The 23,707-nt window shown below is 42.6% G+C and overlaps 1 protein-coding gene across 2 annotated transcripts in view; it reads right to left on the bottom strand.

Annotated features, from left to right (window-relative positions):
- Window positions 1-16,707, bottom strand: part of NOLC1 (nucleolar and coiled-body phosphoprotein 1) — a 31,873-nt gene extending 15,166 nt beyond the window's left edge. The window contains exons 1-11 of one of the 2 annotated variants that reach the window (XM_072131426.1): window positions 16,488-16,706; window positions 14,354-14,409; window positions 13,084-13,205; window positions 9,974-10,077; window positions 9,389-9,527; window positions 6,922-7,025; window positions 6,682-6,823; window positions 5,821-5,943; window positions 4,747-4,818; window positions 3,721-3,855; window positions 2,278-2,412 (exon numbers count right to left, since the gene is read on the bottom strand). In XM_072131426.1, the coding sequence (XP_071987527.1) occupies window positions 2,278-2,412; window positions 3,721-3,855; window positions 4,747-4,818; window positions 5,821-5,943; window positions 6,682-6,823; window positions 6,922-7,025; window positions 9,389-9,527; window positions 9,974-10,077; window positions 13,084-13,205; window positions 14,354-14,409; window positions 16,488-16,598 (1,243 nt within the window). In that variant the 5' untranslated portion in view covers window positions 16,599-16,706. Of the gene's footprint in view, window positions 1-2,277; window positions 2,413-3,720; window positions 3,856-4,746; window positions 4,819-5,820; window positions 5,944-6,681; window positions 6,824-6,921; window positions 7,026-9,388; window positions 9,528-9,973; window positions 10,078-13,083; window positions 13,206-14,353; window positions 14,410-16,487 lie in introns of both variants that reach the window. The other variant, XM_072131427.1, reaches the window with a different exon arrangement.
- Between the last annotated feature and the right edge of the window lie 7,000 nt (window positions 16,708-23,707).

Here is a 23,707-nt window from a genome sequence, read left to right as displayed (position 1 = left end):
ACCCACAGAGCGGTCCAGGGCTGATGCTGAGCCCCAGACCCCACCCACAGAGCGGTCCAGGGCTGATGCTGGCCCCAGACCCCCACCCACAGAGCGGGCCAGGGCTGATGCTGAGCCCCAGACCCCCCCCCCGCTCTGTTGGTGGGGGGGATGCTAGCCGCAGACACTCCACCCCCCAGGACCCCCTCCCCCATAGACTTGGCTGATGCCTGACACCGCTAAGCTTATTTCATTTTGGGGGGGGGGGGGACGGAGATTGGGGGCATAACGCTTTTTTTAAACTGTTTAATTTTTACTTTTAATGTCATTTTTTTGGGTTTTTTTAATTACTTTTTTTTTTTTTTACAAGGTCGCATGTGTTCCCTGCTAAACTTATATATAGATCACAGATAACAGTGACCTAATGGTAACAGTCTATTGGATCACTGTTATCAGTGATCTGTATACAGAGTCATGCAGGGAGGGGGGGGCGGGTTCGGAACTACTCACTGCTTCAGGCCGCGGCCGATGTAGAACGTCATGTGACCTGTGCTTCCATCGGAGCCGTACGATAGCTCGGCAGGAGAGGAGGGACGGCACTAGATTGTGGGCGTGAGCTGCGATCCTGGGCAGCAAGCGCCGGCAGCCAAGCACCCAGCCGGCAGATAACCACTAAGCGTATTTATACGCTTGACGGTTTTTTTGGAGGGGTAAATCAGCCTCTACAAGCGTCATAGACGCTTGTAGAGGCGTTATCGTGATCTCTGCACACAGTATTTACTACAAAAACAAGATATACACATCGTAGCTCAGTAGATGACAGGTAGGGTCTTACAAGCTACTCACTCAAGTTGAAAAAAAAAATAGAAAAAAGAAAAACATTCCTGCATAAACAAGCTAGTAGAGAAGGTATAGCCTCAAAGGATAAAAGAAAGGGCGACGCGTTTGAGGGGAATGGGAAGGAAAAGCACTTAGAAGCTCCTTCTTTGATGCTCAGAACTCCAAAATCTCTGACATACTCTCATCTATTTGGCGGCTGGCGAGGAGAATACCCAGGTATTTAAACCTGTCGACCACTGCTAGGTCATCGAAGATAGCGACAGAGGCTCTCTTAGGGTGGTGATACACGTGGCGTTTTTAGGCCGTTTTTAGTAGTGCGTTTTCAGATAGTTAAAAAACGCATGCATTTTTAAAAACTGCATACGTTTTTGACCAGTTTGAATTAAGATAACTGGTCAAACCTGTCAAAAACGCATGCGTTTTTTAACGCACGCGGTTTTTGCAATCTGAAAACGCAAAAAACGGTCTAAGAACGCCACGTGTGTCACCACCCTTACTTTTAAGATACATAAAACAGGAATTGCCCTAATTTATACAAAGTCCAAGTAACCCACAAAGTTATTGAGCAATTCAATAGCCCTAGGAAGGTATGAGCCCGGGTGCAAATAGTGTGAGCTTATATGCTGATGATCACCTATCTTGTCCGGAACCACACAGCACCCCATTATATAGAGCTCCATAAGTAATGCGAAAAGGAAGGGCGAAAAGTGGACATCTCTGATGGGCTCGCTGGGATAACGGGAAGGCGTTTGACAAGTAATGGTCAATCGCTATTCGAACTTGAGGATTAAGATATAAGAGAGACACCCATCTAGCAAAACCTGGACCAACCCCGAATTTCTTTAACACAGCCTGGACTGAATCGATGGACTCACATACGATGAAACTCACATAATAATGAATGCAGTCGAAGAACACAATCAACCAGCCATTCCAACCATTAGGAAGATCAGATTGTTATCCCTTATCCCCAGGAGTGGGGAAGACAAAAGTTGGTACAACCGCTTTAAAGTTGAGTGGTTTTGCTGAAAAAACTATTATAACATTCAGGACCCTGGAAAACTGGGTGCTGCTGGATGCCATACATAAGCACATTACATGTGGAGCATCCTGAACTGTCCAGACAAGACTAATCAACCTGAGCTGGATCACTCAGACAGCAGCAGGGGGATGGTGCAGCAATTGATTACTTCTGCTTGTCAAGCACAACAGTAATATCATCATTCTCTGAAGCAGTGCATAATTAATGTAAGAGGAAAAGACAAAGGAGCGACAGACCCTCAATACCTGAATGTTATAATTGTTTTTACAACAAAACCACCTCATTTAGGGATTTAACAAAATATGTTTCTACATCACAGTAGCTACAGCATTCTCAATGTAGGTTTGCTTCATAATTCATGAAATCATCATGGTAGATTTTCTTTAAAGGTAAATCCATAAGGTATTTAATCTTACCCGAACTGTCGGAAGAGCTTGAGTCCTTTTTGGCAGCCGCAGCTTTAGCAGGGGTGGTCTTTGCAGCGGGCTTTGCAGGTGCAGTTTTTGGGGCAGGCTTTGCAGGTGCTTTCTTGTCTTCCTCATCACTGGAGTCTGTTGGTAAAATTTAAAAAATGAAAACTAGTCAATTTTTGTTTTGTTTTATTAAAAACTTTTGAGGTATTAGGTCAACAATATTGATTATACCGAGCTGCACAGGGTTCGGTAGTATTCCTAGAGGTCAGTGTAGAGCACTTAAATGCACTAGACCAATGTCTCTGCACAGCCGCCCTCCCCCCCCAATGTAACAGCTGCTATTTAAATGTGACATGTGACCTAATAGTACCTCACACAAGTGCACAGAGAGGGCTCACGGGCTACCGCCCATAGCTCGTAAGTCTTTGCTGCATATTGCAACAAAAGGCTTACCGGTAACCAACCCATCCATCGCCAGTGGGAAAGCTGCAGGCCCATTAAAAAAAATATATATAAATAAGCGCCAGTCGCCGGATAGCCTTGGGTCTCTCATTTTAACCCATTACAATGTGCGATTAACGCATTGTAATGAATGAGGAGGAAAATCCCCATATACTGCCATACTATAGTATGCAGTATATGATAGGATTGATCAGACAACCTCGGGTTAAAGTACCCTAGGGAGTCTGAAAAATAATAAAAAGATCCTAAACATTCAAAATCACCCCCCCCCCCGATAAACACAGATATCGCCGTGTCCAAAAAGGCCCAACCAAAATTTACTAGTTTTTAACTGCGTTTAACCCAACTGAAAGTCGAAAATGGCACTTTTGCCATTTTGAAAAATATTTTAAAAAATAAAGTGATCAAAAGGTCGTACAGTCCTAAAAATGACACCACCCCAGCACCTTACACTAAAGTATGAAAAAGTTATTAGCGCCAGAAGGAAGAATAAAGTAGACATGTCATTTGGGGACACTGAAATCTGTAAAATACAAGCCCAGAAGAAAGTGGCGCAAATGCGTTTTTTTTCCATCAATATCACTGCTTTTGGAATTTTTTCCTGCTTCCCAGGACACATATGGAATAATACTATTTTGAAGAGCAATATGTTACGCAGAAAACAAGCCATCACACAGCTCTATATATGGAAAAATTAAGAGATTTTTTAAGGTGGGGAGTGAAAAATGAAAACGCAAAAATTAAAAAAAGCTGTGGCGGGAAGGGGTTAAAAAAGGCAGCCGTTATAAAGGGGGAGGCCCATGCTATGTTGAGTAAAGAGACCGTACACACTGTACACCAAAGTGCTCTTGATCCAAGCAGCACAAATGTAATCTTACACACAATGTAGTTACAAAGGTATCCAGAACTGTCTACAGCTTTTCTATGGTCAAAACTGCCGGTAGACTCCGCTTAATCAAAGTTAGTGACATGCCCCCATCTCACCTGAACTGTCGGAAGAGCTGGAGTCCTTCTTAGCAGCCGCAGCTTTAGCAGGGGTGGTCTTTGCAGCGGGCTTTGCAGGTGCAGTTTTTGCGGCGGGTTTTGCAGGTGCTTTCTTGTCTTCATCATCACTTGAGTCTACGAGGACAGAGTTAGAAATATAATGTATTAGAAAAACTAAAACAAGTAAAATGGGGAAGAGTCACAGCTAACAAGGATATGCCCATTGGTGGGTGCACAGTACACCCATGGACAAACACAGTATCATAACTGAAAATTAATTCAGGGGTAGCCAACAGGCTCAGTGTGCTTACTTAGATTTTAAGCATTTTGGCAATATATACTTTTTTGTAAAACAACTGTTCCTGAGCATGTCCCTGTTGCGAAGGCAATTCCATATTCAGGAGTCAGTGGACTGTGAATGGACAGTATAAAAGGCTGAAGGCATAAGTGCTCTTATTTAAAAACTCTGTATAATTTATTTTCCTTCCCAAGTCTTCCAGTGAATTGTGTTTCAAGGCAGAGTGTGGGTGAGGAGCAAAGCACGGCTCCAGCCTGTAAACAGCAATGTTATTTCAGTACACATATGAATAGTTATATCAAAATATTACAAAACATTCATAAAAAACTACCTGCTCTTCATTTTTATTTGAAAATAGCACTTACACTACATGAGAAAGGTGACCAGTAGGAAACCCCTTCACTTATTTCTGCGGTTGTTACAGTAAAACTGCCCACTATTTCGGGCGATTCCACATGTGGCGTTTTGAACCTGTTTTTGGACCGTTTTTAAGTAGTCCGTCAAAAAACCGCATGTGATAAAAAACGCACGAGTTTTTGACAGGTTTGATCAATTATCTTAATTAAAACTGGTAAAATAATGGATGCGGTTTCAAAAAACTCCATGCATTTTTAAAAACAGCCCAAAACTCTGTGTGCATCACCCTTAGGCATACGAGCATGCCATACTGTGTCGTTACAATCTGCCTGGTGAAGATTTAAAATCAGCTATGAGATTGTGAAACTAACCTGACTCGCTTGATGACTCTTTAGCAGCTGGTTTTGTTGCCTTTGCAGGGGCTTTGCCTGGAGTGGGCTTGCCTAAGAAACAAAAAGAAGGTTTAGGAATACAAGCCCCCAAAAAATATAGCGGATGCCATGGTCCAGGAACGCAATCACTACAATGCCAGTACTTGGGTGTGACCCAAGTCCATCAGCATACACAAAGCGACACCTGACAAGTCTTAAAAGACGTCACACAAATTTTTTAAGTTGTCCTCTATCCACAGAATATGTTGTACACTGTTCAAGAATGGTCTGGGTTATGGGACTCCTAGCAATCATGATAAAAGGAAGCTGTTCTCGCTGATATGGTGGAGAGGCACAGGCTGAGCATTCAATAATATAGGAAGGCCAATCACTGACTAAAGGAGTGGTGGAGATTACAGAGCGCTCTGATATTCCCATACTACTGGCGTGGCGTTTTTAGGCCGTTTTTAGTAGAGCGTTTTTAGATCGGGAAAAAACGCATGCGTTTTTGAGCAGTTTGAATTAAGATAATTGGTCAAACCTGTCAAAAACGCATGCGTTTCCAAAAAACGCATGCGTTTTTTACGATCTGAAAAAGGACTAACTAAAAACGGCCTAAAAACGCCACGTGTGTCTTCACCCTAAGTGGTTAGAAGCAGATCACCAATATCCAGATTGCTGGGGTCCCAGAAGTCAGACCATCACGATTAGTGTTATCTTCTATTCTCTGGATAGGGGAAAACATGGTACAGCTACTAATCGCTGTGCCCACAAGCAAGTTTGTTTCTAACTGAACCCATTATCTCAGTTCGCTGACTAGTTTCAGTCTGGTAAATCCACAACATACAGAGCAAGTTTGTAGACATTGGCCTTTATTTGTGTGCTTGTAACTCATCACGGATTATGTGAAGACTCCACCACATTGCTAGGATAGGTCATGAAATTGTGACAATCCCTGCACAGGCAATTATGTCCCTGTGCACATTGAGGATTTTGATTTCTAATTAGTCTTCTGTCTTTTCAGATTAGGGAGGGTGCAAAATTCTTTTTCAGAAGATAACCTTGTATTCATACCTTTTTTTGCCGGTGGTTCGTCGTCTTCACTATCTGAAGAGTCACTGCTACTTTCAGCCTTTTTAGCCGCTTTCCCATCTACTTTCTTAACCCCTGCAGGGGGAGGTACAGCACTGTATACACCTGAAGTTCACAGAAATCAAGAAACAAACTATATAAAACACATGGGTCCCAAAGTAAAGATTCTCATGACTTGTTGCTCTAACATTTCGGGCATCGCATTATTATGCGGGCTATTTGCATCAAACTGTTGCAAGCCTTAAATTGATTTTAATCAAGATCTGTGCACAAAGAGGGTGGCTTAGCGGAAAACAGACATAAGGTATTGGAAAGTAGATACAGATTAAATGAAAACACATTTTAAGGCACATATTTTTAGGGAAAAGTAAGCCAACTAATAGAAGTGAAGTTAATTCTACACAAGCTTAAACTAAGCTAACACCATCACACAAACTTGACACAGCGGAAGCCCATCTAGTCTTACTTAGCATTGTCTAACGTTTAGGGTCAGTCACACACCACTTTTCAGGTTTCTACTACCTGCACACCACTATGGACGTGTCGAGTCATTGACCGGACAGGGTCCAGGCCATGCATGAACACTTGACCCACCACATTTACTTTAGTCTCCGCTGGATACCAGAGAACATAAAACCAGTTCCAGCACCGGCGGGGCAATTTTAAGACTGGGGTTTGAGCAGAAGGTGGATGCAATTTATTACAACTGGCGTTTCAAAGTTATACATGGTACATGATCAAAAGGTCTGTGGATAAGGAGTTTTATTATGTAGGAAATACAAAAGACAGATGAAGAGGGTGTATTGTCGGACCATTATTAACTTCATGTACTTAATCATTTACCTGTCTTTGGTTTAGGCGGTGCAGCCGGGGCTTCATCTTCAGAGCTGTCAGAAGAGTCTTCACTGCTACTTTTCTTTCCCTTAGCCGCCTGAGTTTTTACAGCAGCAGGGGACTTAGCAGGAGGAGTTTTTGCAGCGGGTTTCTGTATCAAAAAAAAAAAACAAAAAAAAAAAAACTATTTTTATAACAGGACATTAGCATGGCTTTGAACAGCACCACTGTACCAGGATTGTACTTTACCTTTGCTGGTGTGCTATCATCGGATTCTTCACTGCTGCTGGTGTCAGACTTCCTAGCTTTTGCTGTGGCAGCAGGCTTTGCAGCCAGGGCAGTCTTTGCTGCGGCTTTAAAATACAAACATATGGTGAATATCACTTTCATGTATTTATTACATATCTCTTAGTGAACAAACTGTACAAGTGTACACCATAAAGGCCCTTTAAAGGAAATCTACCATGAAAATCAATCACGATAAACCAGGAACACTTATTCATAGATCCAGGCACTGTGACTGTGATCACCTTCTTATATTTGTATATATTTTTGGTCTCCATCCTAAGAACAACTTGTAAAATCTTGCCAATAAGCAAAGCAGGCCCTGGGAGAGTTACCAGATACCTTCTGTGCTGCAGCGTCACACGCAAACATGAGTTTAGAAGGATGGATAAATAGGAGGTGCTTACCAAAAGTCATGGATCGATGAGTAAGTGCCTATGGTTTATAATTCTGGATTTTGGTAGATTTCCTTTAAGCAGCAATGACCTATAAATAGTAGTTAATTGCAGAGGGTGCAACACATTGATGCCGCTGCAGTACAGCCGGAGAATGCTGCAAGTACTCCCTCGTTTACTTCTATAAATAGGTCATACTCAACATACCAAACAAAAATTTAGTAGTGCAGCATGTGTACGTGAACAACGTTCTAATATTACCCTTAGGCTGCATTCACACTGACGTGTGCTCGTCGTACCGTAGCGCGGCAAGCACATGTAGGCGCCAGGGAGAGGAAGAGGGGGTGATCACCGCTCACCCGTCACCTCTCCATAGGAATATATGGTGCACGGCACCGTATTCCAGCAAAAGATAGGACATGTCATATGTTTCTCGGGGCTAAGGTACGGTGCTAGTGCCGGCTATGGGAGACATACGCTGTATATATACGTAGGCCGTTTATACGTCCCCATACGTGGGTAAATATAGCCTTAATTTGTAGCATTTTTCCTCCCTGTAATACATTTTTAACAAAGGAGGTTACAAAGTTTCCTGCAAGTAAATACACAAAATAAGTTTTGCCAGGTAGGAAATGTTCTTGTATTAACCTCTTAAGGACGGAGGGTTTTTCGGCTCATTTCTCGCTCTCCAACTTCAAAAATCCATAACTTTTTCATTTTTCCGTGTACAGACCTGTGTGAGGGCTTATTTTGTGCGTAACAAATTTAACTTTCCCGTAATGTTATTTATTTTAACATGCCGTGTACTGCGAAGCTGAAAAAAAATTCCAAATGTGCAAAAATTTTAAAAAAAAAACCCGCACGTTCTTGTGGGCTCAGTTTTTACGACTTTCACTCTTCGCTCCAAATAACACGCCTACTTTATTCTTTGGTTCGGTGCGATCGCGGTGATACCAAATTTATATAGGTTTTATAATGTTTTAATACATTTTCCAAAATTAAACGAATGTGTACAAAAAAGAAAAAAAACATTTTGCCATTTTCTACCGCTAATAACTTTTTCATACTTTGGCGCACGGAGATGTGTGAGGGGTCATTTTTTGCGAAATGAGGCGACGTTTTCATTGCTACCATTTTGAGGTCTGTGCGACATTTTGATCATTTTTTTTATTTCATTTTTTATGTGATGTAAAAAGGTGTAAAAGTCGCATTTCGGACATTTGGGCGCCATTTCCTGCCTCGGAGGTCACCGCCGGCCGTAACCGTTTTTATATTTTGATAGATCGGGCATTTTGGGACGCGGCGATACCTAATATGTTTGTGATTTTTACTGTTTATTATGTTTTATATCCGTTCTAGGGAAAGGGGGGTGGTTTGAACTTTTAATATTTTATTAATTTTTTTTATTTTTTAAACTTTTTTTTATTTTTTTTTTTCACTATTTCTTAGACCATCTAGGGTACATTAACCCTAGATGGTCAGATCGCTCCTACCATATACTGAAATATATTGCAATATATGGCATTTTTGCAGCACATTCATTACAATGAGCCACTGGCTCATTGTAACGAATCTGCAGATGCCAGATAGACCCGAGGCTACCATGGCAACCGATCGCCTGCGCGCCACCGTCTTTTAAACGCCACCGGCGACGTTGAAAGGGTTAATAGCCGCGATCGGTGCTAGCACCGACCGCGGTTATTAGCGGTGGGGGTTTTATGCAAAATGCTAAAACCCCCACCTTTGTATGAAGAGGACTCAGCCCGTGAGCCCTCTTCTTACATCCCTTATACCTCTGCGCAGTAGAGCTGCGGCGCAGAGCGTTAAGGGGTTAAAACGTGCTACTGATTTATTGACATTGTTTCCCAGGACACATGAACTCTCTTGTGGACAACATTATTTTGCATAACATCAATGTAAAGCCAGCAAAACTGCTCATCAGGACAGACTGAAGGCAGCATTCCATGCCATAGCTTTATAATACCAAAAAAAAAAAAAACCAGTATGAAAGTTAAATGGAGACAAAAGGTCACTACCTGGGGACTTGGCAGCAAGTGCTGGCTTCTTCTTCGCTGCTTCATCTTCAGAACTAGATTCTGATTCAGAGCTAGAGTCCTTTGCTTTCTTCTGAGGAGGAGTCTTCGCATTCGCTGCCTTTACCTGAGGTGTGGTCTTCTGAACAAGAAAAAAAAAAAGTTTTTTGGGTTTTTTTTTATCTTGCTAAAGGGTGTGTTATCAGTATTTATATTAGTCTAACTTTCTATAGCCACAAAAAAAATATATAATCTAGAAGATGGGGTAAATATAACACCAAGAAATAAAGCACCACCTTACACATCATATAACACACAAATGTTAGGTGTGATCAGAGGTTTCATTAGGGCAAGTCAAATAACCTCAAACCCTCAATCTGAAGTAAACCTTATTGAAAGAATTTAATGAACTCATTGAAAAATAATGGAAAGGAGACGTAGACTATACATTTACCAAACTCATACTTTTTCAGTGTGTATTTTCCACTCCCACTTTTTCGCATCAACACAAATTAAATATGGTGTAAAGAAAAGGCTTAAAACTTGGTTACATTTTTAGAACAATTTTAAAACATATAATGAAAGAACCTTTGTCGTTCCCTCGTCAGAATCATCACTGGACTCTTCACTGCTGCTTTCCGCCTTCTTCGCTGCAGGTGCTTTGGCTACAGGCTTTGTACCAACTGCAACAGCTAAAATAAAAGAAAATATTTTTAAACTTTCGGTAGGGGAAAATTGTTGGTACTATAGGGTGCATAGGGGATTTCTGTTCTACTCATTTATATGTACTGGTTTAGTTTTTGTAATCTGGAATCTCTCTAAATTATGGAAATAGTTTACACAAGCACAGTCAAATGAGAAAAAAAAAAAAAAGGCGCTCTTAAAGGACATCCACCACCAGGATGAAGGATTGAAAACCAAACATACTGAGCTACTGGTGTGTGCCCCCTCTGAGAGGATTCATTCTAAGCTTCCTATTTTAAGGCTTTAAAAAATATGCTAATAAGCCTAAAGGCCCCAGGCTCTATGGATATGGTTTGCATAATTTTAAAGGCTTTTTCTTAACAACCAGTGCATAAGAAGCTAAAATAAGAGCTGATCCAGCCACAGGGCACACACAACCTTAAGTCAGTGTGCTTGGTTTACAATCAACATTTGTTTATTTGTAAATTAATGGTTTTAACTATGTGTTTACTATAGTAAATGAAAAAAATAAGTTTCATTTTTATGTAAATCTTGTTTCACCAGACTATTGGTTCCTATAGGAAATAGAGGGGCTAAAACATTTGCCACAGAATGAAGAATTTTTAGGAAGATTTGCTTCCCTCCCTGAAATGAAAAACTGCATAGGACTGGAGCCCAACACAACCATGAAAATCAGAAATAATAAAGCGGGAACAGTTACTCATATATCCATGCACCCTGACTGTGGTAATCTTTTCTTTTAACTTTTAAAAATATGCTATTGAGCCTGAGATGCTACCCTAGACACACTGATCTGACTTTACTGGCTGCTACACCGTCTCACTCTCCTCGCAATGTCAGCCTCAGGTCTTCGTTAGACCCGAGGCTGGCTGGTTCCTGAAGATTTGTTACGAGCTAGTAGCTCATTGTAATGAATCCTATGCAAAAACGCCATATACTGCAATACAGTAGTATTACAGTATACGGTAGAAACGATCAGACCATCTAGGGCTAAAGTACCCTAGAGGGTAATAAGTGAAAAAAATGTAAAACAATTCTTATATTAAAATTTCAAATCACCTACTTTCCCTTAGGCTTCATTCACACGAGGTATGCCCGCCGCACGGGCATACCACCGTGTGCTGGAGAGGAGGAGGAGGTGACCGCACCTCCCTCCATAGGAAATAGCGGCAAACGGCCGCACACTCAGGAAAAGATAGAACATGCTCTATCTTTTCCTGGTGTACGGTGCAGATCGGTGCCACACCGAGCAACCATTGCCGTCTATGGGGATGTATATGAGTCGTCGCTGACGGCCATGTAAACGAGCCCTTAAACCGATATAAAAACAAAAACAAACAAACAAACGTATGGCATCAGCCCATCCCAACATGCCCAGTCTATCAAAATATTAAAACTTATTGCTGGTGGTGAACCCCATAATGGAAAATAGCTCCTAAATGCCTGTAACACGACTTTTACACTATTTTACATACAATAACAAAATGTAATAAAAGTGATCAAAAATGTTGCATAGTCCTAAAAATAGTAGCAATGGAAATGACAGCTCATCTCACAAATAATGAGACCTCACACAGCTCCGTACACAAAAATATGAACAGGTTATTAGCGTCAGAAGATGGTGAAGCAAATTTTAAGAATTAAGTAGATGCATCATTTGGATCGCACAGTGAAAGTGAAACTGGGGCCACAAGAAAGTGACAAATGTGTTTTTTCACCAATTTCAGCAAATTTCAACTTTTTTCCAGTTTCCCTGTACACGGCATGGTACAATAAGTAAAATTTAGAACTAAAATGGGTTACCCAGAAAATAAGACCCCACACAGCTCTGTACACGGAAACTAATTAAAAAGTTAGATTTTTGAAAGTAGGGAGCAAAAAGAGCTGCGTCCTTAACGGGTTAAACTTTTTGTTATTAGCTACACAAGATACTGCACTACCAATGTGAAACCATCATAAACAGCACAAATATCTGCTCTAAAAAGCCAAAACTTGAAGTTTTTTAAATATTCAGGATTGGGATTTAGACACAAAAAAAAAATGCACAATGTATGTTGCCTCATCTAATGTTAACCCCAATTCTGCTGCACATAGGGTTGCACAATACTTTAAAACATGTATACTTTTTCGATACTTCAAAACGGTTCAATATCAGGCCTCTATCATTTTTGTTCCTAAATGACTAAACCGGGCTGCTACACCCCATCTCTAAGTTTCCCCTTCACTTATCTTCCTATTATAGGTAGGTCCATCACTTTCCAGCTTGAACGTTCGCTACACACAATAAGAAGAGCCAACAAACGTGTATTTATATCTCAAAGGTAGTGGGGCAGATGAGAGATTTTGGAATAGGTTATAGATAGAGCTTGCACTTATTTGCACCCTTTCCTATATACTGTACATACGTACAGTTCTAACCGATGCTCCTAGGGCAGTGGTGGCGAACCTATGGCACGGGTGCCAGAGGTGGCACTCCAAGCCCTCTCTGTGGACACCCAGGCCATCACCCCAGCACAGAGTTTCCAGACAGGACTCAAAGCCTCCTCCTGCAGTCCCTGGCCACCCAGGATGTGCTGTGATCAGGGCTATTTTAAAGCTACACGTCCTTAGCTGCCGAGGACTACGTGGGGAGCAAGGAGGTACAGACAAGGCTGCACTATTATTGGGGCTCCTGCTATGGGCGCCGCAATTCTCTCTTCAGGGTACCATGGAAGGAAGCTACAATGATAATCTGAATGTCTCCTCTTTCTTTCAACTACATTGGTGTCCGTTAGGACGCCAATACAAATAAAACCGTGACAAAACAGGTGGTAATTTGTTACTGCTTAATTTGCCACGTTGGCACTTTCTATTTAAATAAGCAGGTTTGGTTGTAGTTTGGGCACTCTGCCTCAAAAAGGTTCGCCATCACTGTCCTAGGGGGTCTTTTCTTGCTTACAGCAATCATGCTTCTGAATGAGAAACAAAAGGGCCACACTCGTCTCATGTTTTACCCTGTTTTTTTGCAGGAGGTGCTTCGTCTTCACTCGAGCTCTCTTCGCTGCTGGATTTCTTTCCAGATTCTTTTGCAGGGAGGCCGTTAACAGGAAGCTTCCTTTTCTTGGAATCTGGTGACCTAAAATTATATTGCAAGCTTTATGAAAAATATATATTAACAGTGTTACACGTCATAAAGAAAAAAGGACTCTGGTTTCAAGATACTGGTGGCACCCCAACAACGGGTGTTGTACCAAGATACCTCCTAAGGCCCCTTTCAGATGACAATATATGGCGGACGTATGCCAACTGTATAAACTGCAGCTACGGCTGTCATAGGAGAACATTGTGTGTGGCACAGGAAAGTGAGCACACACACCTCACTCTACCGTGCCCTCAACAGAAGATAAAGGGTGCTCCATCTTTCCCTGTACATGCCCCTTATATCCCTCAAAATGGTCAACACTAAAAATACATAAAACCAATATCTGAGTTATCTGGGGGGGGGGGGGTGAGCCTTAAGCTATAAACTGGCCACATCCTTATGGGGTTAAAGGACATCTGCCATCAGGATGAAGGAGTGTAAAAAAGCACACTTGCACACTAGTGTGTGCCCCCTATGGAAGGATCTCCTCCTTTAGCTTCTTATGCCCTGATTTTTTTAAAACTATGCAAATGAGCCTGAGGGGCTCCATACGAGTTAAAGGCCATCTACCAACAAGATGAAGGACTAAATGCAAACGAACCTGAGGGGCTTCAGACTCCTTTAACACCTATGGAGCCCAGAGCCCGCAGGCTCATTTGCATATAAACAAACAAGGGTATAAGAAGCTCAAAGAAGAGCAGATCTTGCCAGAGGGGGCACACACTAGCATGTAAGTGTGCTTGGTTTAGATGTCCTTTAAGAACCCTGGCATAGTTCCAAAAAGGCAACTAAAAAGTTCCACAAAATATTGATCAAAATAAATATACACTTGGAAAGTTCTTAAGAACGTTATGTCAATCTGTGTACAAGATTTGCAGGCGAAACCCCACGCTGAGAGGGTCGGTCTAAGGACGACTGCTGGTTCCCCTTAATTCCTTCTCAAATATACAGTATATTGTAACTCCTATGGGTTACAATTAGAATCGTTCTTCAGCTTAACTAACATACTTTGTTAAAACCTGATTTTCAGAATGTTTTCAGCCAATGCCTAGCAACAAGAAATCTCAAAGAAGTGCATACTATTATCCCTGTGCTATAAAAAAGGGGTTCTTCAAGTTCGACACATAAAATAAAGTACTCACTTAAGCCAATCACCGAATATATCAAGAAGGGAGGTTGAGCTTGTACCTTGATCCTTCTGTAAAAAGAAAAAAAAAAAATTATGATTTCTATTGTGTCACATCAAACATATAGATTATTTGCTCCCTCTCTCTCATGCCACCTACAAACCATGGCTGGTGTAACATGAAGAGCAAACAGGAGGACAAAACTGTATTCTTCAAATTACTGATTTCAGTAGGAAACTGAGACAGTTTACATTTGAGATGTTTATTTGTAGATGAAGCAGAAGGGGAAAGTCAGACTGTTGCATTTTACTTGGAAACAATTAGCTTGTTTATAAATCCTTTTCGTCAACACATTTCGGGAATCGCACATGCATGTATTATTGACACTTCATGGTGTCTATGGTCAATTTAATAGGGGAAGTTTTCTGTGGATGCTCTAACCCTCCACGTGGCAAAAACTGTGTTCTTGAAGGTCACGGCTGGCAATGGAGTGGGGCGGCACACCTACACACTACACAGGTGTTTGTTTAAATGTAGAAGCCCGCCTAAGAATTGCCCAGCCAGATACATCAGGAGGTCCAAGCCTGATGTATCCGTGCTAGCATGGCTTCCAGTGTATTATGATTAAGTCCCCACAGAACGTGTTCAAGACTTTCCAGCAACTCTACAGAGGTAGGGTGCATTCACATGGCGATATGCATGGCCGCACACTCGGGAAAAAATAGAAAAGCTCTATCTACTCACAGTGTACAGAACTGTGCCACACACGTACCGCCACTGCTGTCTATGGGAACATATATGCGGCCATATATACGTTCCCATAGACGGTCATCTGAATGTACCCATGTAATGAGAAGACCTGTTTTGTGAGTGACCACAAGTGGTTTTGTCTCAATAATGGATGCAAATAACAGAAAATCTAATTTGGCCTTAGCAATGGGTGTTTGCAGCATAATGTATAGATCCATTGAGTGTCATTAAGGTATTAAATGGGTTGTAACAAGTTTGCAAGTTATACATTGTTTAAGTGCTGGGTTCCTCACCAATCACAATAATGGGGGTTCCATTTTGACTAATGGGTGGCGTTACAGGGCACATTAGTTAGATTACTTCCAGGAAATGTTCATGTCATGTACAATAACAGGATCATTGTATCCAATGTAATAGTAAATCGACTCTACCAAGAGATTATAGTGGATATTAGTTTTCACCAAGCTGTTTTTTTAACCACATTCTGCCCACACCATGAAAGGCTTTACTGACTGATCATTCCTAGCAAATTTTCGTATTGGTCCAAGCCCTTAAGTTATTTTGTGCAAAACCTTAACATGGTTTGCAGAGTTTTTTCATGACAGAACAAATTAAACTTTAACGATAAGGGAATCCATCACCACAATTTGCTTACCTGAACAAATTACTGTGTTGTTCTGTAGGGATATTCTTTTCAAAAATGGTCAAATGAGGCTGAAGTGCTTTAGAAGAGTCCCACTGAGGTGCACTTTTGCCACATTTGGAAATTGCTAACAAAGTTATGGCAAGGAAGAGCAGCTAGAATATTAACACAAAAACGGTACAATGGGTGGGCATAGCCCTAAATAAGGCTGGATTCACAATGCCGTTGCCCGCCATACCGTAGCACGGCGTGCACACAGCAGCGTGCGAGGAGAGGTGGTGAGCGCTGCTCATCCCACTCCTCTCCATTGGGATATATGGCGCAAAGTAACACTGTGCCACACCGTACCGCTCTCATAGGGCGCCGTGCACCCACTGCCGTATATGGGGGACGTATATCAGCCACATATATGCCCCCATGTAGCCTAATGCAGCAGTTTGTTCAGATGGGTAAATAGAGGTGACAGGTGGCAGTTATGTAGCTGTGTGCGGCACCATTCTCAACATGAATATAACATTATATGTGGAGCCTGCGATACAAATATGAGCAGCGCCAGACAGTGACGTTATATAATGACACAGGTTTACATATCTTTGATGTGTGCAGCACAGGCACCTGGTACATGACGTCATTATCAATGTAATCACTAATGAATACAATCATAACACCGTGATGCACATAGAAGGCAAGACAGTATGGAGCTATACGGCATGGCGCCGGCATGTGTCGTCCCCTTCCGCTGTCTAGAGCACTCACCACTCCTGTCGCCTTCATGAACTCTTTAGCCGCATTGGTAAAGCGGTTGTCGCGCAAAAAACGCAACACGTGAGGAAAAAGATCGCTGGGCACCACACTCTGCTCCGCCATGCTTTCAGATCCGTGCTCACACGCTCCACACCGCCGCGATCACGTGGGCAAATGGAAGTGTCCAGGCGCAGGCCGATTACGTCATCGCAACGCGAGAGCGGAAGTGAGAAGGCGGAGACTTTCCCAAGCTATGTCGCCATCGTGGCGGCGCACGTGCGTGCAGAGCGCGGCCTGTACCCCAGCACACCGAGTAATATCACACTCGCCCGATATCAGGCGTGCCACTGGGTGTACCGTCATATACCCTAAAGATGTAACTAAATCCTTATCTCCCAACGTTTGGGAATTTTTTTTATTAAACCACGCATATTGTCTCCCATTCATAGTATAATATCGATCTCAACCCCTTAGGGCGCATTCACACGATGTGTCGCATCATGCATTGCGTTTTTGACACATTCCACTGGCTTCAGCCTTGATTGCATGCTAAGGATACATTGCATTTCAACTGCATCTGCTAAAACGCAGTGTAACCTAAGCATGTAATCAAGGCTGAAACCAGTGGAATGGGTCCAAAACGCAACGCATTGTGTGAATGTGCCCTTAAGGATGCAGGGGTTTTTTTTTCCGCTCATTTCTTTCCCTCCACCTTCAAAAATCCATAACTTTTTCATTTTTGTGTATAGAGCTGTGGGAGGGCTTATTTTGTGCGTAACAAATTTTACTTCAATATCACATTATTTATTATTCCATGCCGGGAAGCTAGGAAAAAAAACGTTTCTGCAACATCCCTGCCAATGCAAGGCAGAGGAGTTGTTGCGAATAAGCCCCTTATATGTGTGTCCCCCTGGTAGTGAGTCTGATCAGCTCCCCTGCAGGACACTACAAATATACTCAGGTAATTATGCAGTGGTAGATTCTGCCTGGATAGGCAAGGGTTGAACATTATTTCTTGTTATCATCCAATGATATGCCTCAATGCATTTAAATGTGAATTGGAGTGTGATTGGAGGAGAGGACCACCTGACCAGGGATTAACTAAACCCTTAGTCAGGGGAGGAGTCACTCTCTTAGCCCCACCTCTCCATACAGGAGGGAGAGTTCCAGAAACTTCAGAGAGGGCAGATCTCTCAGGCCCAGCTCTCACCACATGAGAAGCTCCTAGGCTTCAGCGACTACAGACAGAGTGACACAGGACAAAACTTCAGCTTCCTGGATTGGACACAGCTACATCCCAGCCTGCCCCTGCATCCAGTCTGGTGACACAACTCCTGAGGTTCCTCTCCAAAATCACTCCAGTACTGCACTTGTACACAATCATTTGGCGTGTTGTTTCCGTTGGTTGAATAAAGAACTGTAAGTTACTTTTATGCACAACATTGCCTCCGTCTAAAAGATGAACAAATCCAGCACTCCAAGTTTCAAGTAGACTGATAAAAAATCTGTAAAGGTTTATTTAATCCATTTGTAAAAAAAGACATATGGTCCGGAGACCCAAAAAGACCTACGCGTTTCGAATGATTATATTACATTCTTAGTCATGGTCCTAACAATACATGTGGGACACACACTTTTAAAAGCACAAGAGGAAATACATACCAGGTGATAACAATGCCATTAATTGTTCAATGTTCACGCATCAGCGGATCACCACTGCGCATGCGTATAACTAGAAACCAAACTGTGTATTATCAGATAGTAGAAAGAACATGAATAGTTGGAATTATAAAGATAATGCAATATTAATACAGGTACGTTAGGTCAGTTCTATTGTTTAAACCGTTGGGGCTTCTTGTTGTGAGGTTAAGGATCCAGAAAGCCTCTCGATTGCGGAGCTTCCATTCCCTATCTCCTCCTCTAACCGGGGTTCTTATCTTTTCAATGCCAATAACTGAAAAAGATGACATATCACCTCCATGTATCTGTAAAAAATGTTTAGATAAACTAGAGATATGTTTGTCATTAAAATTTGAACCGTCTGAGATATGTTCACTGATGCGTTTTTTTCAGAGGACGAATAGTACTACCAACATATTGTATGTTGCAAGAGGTGCAGGTAACAAGGTAAATAACATAACGTGTGTTGCAGTTTATAAAAGAATAAATGTTATTAGTATTACTGCTATGAACTGAAGAGAACTTTTTTACATTCTTCATATATTTACAATTGTTACATCTATTCATGCCACACTTAAATGAGCCTTTTGTATTTAGCCAGGTATTTTTCTCCTTTTTCTCATATGCAAGGTATAGTGAGGGAGGTACGATGTTACCAATAGTGCATGCCCTTCTTGATATGAATTGGCACCCTTGTTGTAGAATTTTATTTATTTTGTCATCAGCCATTAAGACTGGTAAATATTTCTTAATGATATTAGTTATCTGATGGAAATTACAGCTATAAGTAGTCGAAAAAACAATATTATCAGATTTTTTACTGCTCGTTCTAGAGTTGAATAGCAGTTGTTCCCTAGTCTTACTTGCAGCTATGTTTTTAGCTTTTTGGATGAGTGTATGGGTATAGCCTCTTCCAATTAGGCGATCTGAAATAATCTGGCATTCTTTTTCAAATGCTTGTTGATCAGTACAACTCCTGCGAGCACGTATGAACTCTCCAACAGGTAAGTTCTCAACTACATGTTTAGGGTGGCAGCTGGTGGCTTGCAAAATGGAATTGCCACTAGTGGGTTTGCGATATAAAGAAGTATCCACTGTATTGGTGATATTATTACCCTCTAAGACAATATCCAAAAAAGATATACGATTATTCTCCATTTGGTAGGTAAAACTCAGATTACAGTCGTTACAGTTGATGTAGGACAGGAAATCAATGACACCCTGCTCACTGCCAAGCCAGATGAGCAGGGTGTCATCAATATACCTACCATACCAAAATATGCTGTCCCTAAAGGGATTTGACACACTTTATAGGTATCTCTCCTCCCACCATGAAACATAAATATTTGCTAATGATGGTGAGAAGCATGAGCCCATAGGGCATCCCTGGATTTGTAGGAAAAATTCACCATTAAAAGAGAAATAATTATTGGACAACAAAAAATGTGTGACTGACAAAATAAATTGTTTCAGCTCGTACGAAAAATCTGTAAATCTATACATATGGCTTTCAAGGGCAACAAGAGCCATATCATGTGGTATGTTTGTATAGAGAGCCGAAATATCACAAGAAATCCACCTATATTGGTCATGCCATTGTATTTGCGTCATACTCTTGAGAACTTCTTTAGTGTCCTGTATGTAACCTGGCATTCTCTTAACAATAGGTTGGAGATGGGTGTCTAACCAGCTACTTAACCGTTCCATTAGGGAACCCATACCTACAATAATGGGACACAGGGGAGGGGGAAAAATCTGCTTATGTAACTTAGGTAGAGCATGGAATATAGGGCAAAGGGGAGAAGTAGGTATTAAAAAATCACCTTCTCTATCGGAGAAAATATCCAAATTTTTGCCCCATGAAATTAGTTCTCTAAGTTTAGCAGTAATTGTATTTGTGGGATCACTCAGTAATTTTTTATAAACTATGTTGTCATTTAACATGTCATAAATGAGTTTTTCGTATAAACCACTATCAATTACAGCCTCCGTCTGGTCCCTGCTACAGCTGTATCACCATCAAGGGCGCCCCATCCATCTACCAGGGACACATACACGGAGGAACACTGGTAACACAGCAACACAGAACTCAGGAGCAGGAACACACTGGAACGCAGGAATACACAGGAGGCACAGGAATGCAGGTAATCGCTAGGGAGCTTTCTCTAAGGCTGTGAGGCACAAAGATCCAGCAAGGTGTGATGGGAGAGGCAGGTTTTAATAGCCGTAGAGGAAATTGGCCAGCGCTAATTGATGGTGCACTGGCCCTTTAAATTACATGAGGCCGGCGCCCGCGCGCCCTAGGACACGGGAACAGTACGGTAGCGGACCAGGTCGTGGAGAATCTACCCACTGACAGACGAGATGACCAGCGGCTTCTAGAGATGGACTAAAGAAAGATGGTACTGAGAGACCAGGGCAGCATCCAGGAAGGCAGAGACTGGAAACTTATTACCTGTCCCGGAGCTGAGTAAGATAAGGTATGTTCAGACGTGGAGAAGCTTTGTTCTCACCTAGGGACGCTTTTCCCAAGAACGCTAGGTACGTGCATTTCCCGGACGCTGAGGATGGAGTGGACAAGTCAGAAAGAAGTGTTTTGGGCTGGCATAATAGAGACTGAGGTTCTCCTGTCATTCCCTAGCACACTCATCCAACACTTGAGTCATACTACCTGTGCTGTGTAATTTTTGCCTTTGTCAGGACGCTCCTGGGGAGACTGCAGAACTCTATCCACCTGCATCGGATCCTCTGTAGCTGACATGCCAGGTGGCTAAAGTGGTCTTTAGAAGGTGGCAAACCAGGCGGGGCAAACGTCGGGCCCTGATTTGCACGTTGCTCCTCAGAGCGCTCCATAAACTGAATGTCACTCAGAGTGGCCAGAGAGATGAGACCACTAAGAGTAGACGGCAGGTCATTTGCAGACAGTGGGGCACATTTACTAAGGGTCCACATTTATGTCGGGTTTCCCGACTATTTCCGTTTTGCGCCCCAGTTAATGTGTGGCGCATGCGATCACATTTTTGCGCCGACTTTCATGAGACACAAACGGGCGCTTGGCCGTCGGACAACCCGTTTGATTCAGATTAAGCGCGGGATTTAAAATTCAAATTGTGTCACAAGATAATCCTCGTCGGACAACGCACCTCGGGGATCATGCAGGGACCAGGTAAGTAAAAGTGTTTCTTTAACCTGTCCAGAAAGTCCCTTTTTAAAGGTTTGTTCCAGGTTAGTTCAGAGGCCAGGGTACAAAACCGAACCACGTAATCATCGACATATGAGTCCCCTTGAAGCAGGTTCAGCAGTGCGGTCTCAGCAGAAATCGCCCATGCAGGTTCCTCAAAGACGGACCAGAACTCAGCGAAGAAGAAGGTAATATTAGCTGTGGCCGGGTCTTTTCCGTTCCAGAGGGGAGTAGTCCATGCCAGGGCCTTCCCGGAGAGGAGGTTGATGATAAAAGCGACCTTAGACTGTTCTGTGACAAACTGTGATGGCATAAGTTCAATGTGCAAGGAGCACTGAGTGATAAAGCCCCGGCATAACTCTGGGTCCCCATCATACTTGGATGGCAGATGGAGAGTCTCAGCCTGGGTTCAGCGGAAGGTAGGCCAACCGGAGTAGCAGGAGATGCCGCAGGAAGTTGACCATGCTGCTAGTAGCCATCATTTGCGGCAACATGGCGGTGACTTGTCTAAGTTGCTGAACTTGTGCGGCAATCTGCTGGGATTGCTGGACCACGATGGTGGCAAGATCAGCCAGATAAAATGGAACCTTGGTTGGATCAATGGCCGGATTTTACTGCAGTGGACCCAATGGAGCACCGCGGGCAATGATGTAAGCTGACACCTGGGAGCAGAGTCTAAGTCCTACCCGGTTTTCACCAGAGCCCCCGGCAAAGCTGGTTGGACTTTCTGCGGAGTGATACCACCAGGTTGCTCCATAGACACGACTTTGTCTGCGGTGGCGGCCAAGGTGAAGTACAAAGTCGTGTAGCAGAATCGTAGTCGGGGACAGGCAGGAGGTCAGAACAGGCAGCACAGGATCAGAGTCAGTGACGTAGCGGAAGGTCAGGACAGGTAGCATGGGATCGAAGTCAATAATGGAAACAGGAAATCACAGTAAAAGCATAGGGCATAGGAAACAAGCTTTTTCAATGGCAAGGAGGCACAAAGATCTGGCAGGGCGTGCAGGAAGAGGCTGGCTTATCAGGAATTCTGGGAATTGCCAGCACCAATCAATGGTGCACTGGCCCTTTAAATCCTTGGGACGTGCGCGCCTGACCGCCGGAATCGGAGCAGGAACGAGGACAGGTGAGTCGAGCCACGGGAGCGCTGGAGCACAGAGAGGGGCACAGGTGAGCCCCTCCACTCAGACTCTGCTTCCAGGTGTCAGCTTACGTCATCACTTCGGGTTGGTACAGTGGGTCCACTACTCCTGATCCTGACAGTCACAAATTAAATTCTATCCCAAATATAGCACATGTAGGCACCTTATTACAGAAAACAAACAAAGAATTCAGATCCTTTTGATGGTAAAGTGAAGATCATATCTTAAAACTGAGAATGTGATGAGCGATGAACAATAGGGTGAATATGTCATCTAAATAATAAAGAAATATAAAATTAATTAGCTTGAAATAATCAAATTAATATATACATGAGTGACTAGATACGCACTTTTTAGCAAGAAAAAAATCTTGCTAAAACATGACTGGCAGACAACCGCTGTAATGGAGATTAGATGGTGAAGCGCTGATCCATGAGAGAAGAGCCTCCGCACTGGGTTTATTTATTATAAGGGGTTAAGAACTAAGGAGGAGTGGGGTGCCCAAGTGTAGCAGAGCTCTGGTTGTGTGGATATAGCTCACCTGTCTCTGTGGAGGTAGTAGGGACCAACAATATATTTAATTGGTGTAAAATATATTTTTCCTTTTTATGGTGTCCAAATCTGGGATGGGTCTTAAGGTGTGACTTACTATGGTATCTTACAGCGCTCCCCGCACTAATATTTCCACTTGTCTTCATGGAACAGAGTGGGCAGAGAGGAGTCTATGAGATCTGTCCATGCACACACCATAATGTCATCAGTGGCGACATCGCTGCTTCATAGTGTGTGTGCAGGCAAAGCGCATGGACGAGCCTCTGCCCGATAGGGAAGATGAGTCAAGCAGTGCTGGAACGCAAGTATATCAGGTTTTTTTATACAATGGGGGGGGGGGGGGGCAGCAAGGGCATTTCTTTACTGGAGGGGGGGGGTTCTACATGTGATATTTCTGTACTGGGGGAGGCTGCTGGGCATTTCATTACTGGGGGATGCTACTGGCCATTATATTACAGCAGGAGGCTGCTTGACATTATATTACTAGGAGTTGCTGCTGGGCATTTCCTTACTGGAAGGCTGTGACCAATGCTTATATTTGAGTAAATCTTCTTAGTATTTTGTGGTAAAATTAGGGGCCTTTGCTTATACTCGGATTGGCTTATACTCAAGTATGTACAGCATATTGTATTTACATGTATAAAATAAATAAAATTTCCGAACACCACCATTTCTCA

The sequence above is a fragment of the Engystomops pustulosus genome, chromosome 11 (genome assembly GCF_040894005.1).
Source record: "Engystomops pustulosus chromosome 11, aEngPut4.maternal, whole genome shotgun sequence".
In the NCBI taxonomy this organism is placed as follows: Eukaryota; Metazoa; Chordata; class Amphibia; order Anura; family Leptodactylidae; genus Engystomops; species Engystomops pustulosus.
Note: the sequence above shows the minus strand (reverse complement) of the source record. Positions and strands in the feature narration are given on the sequence as shown.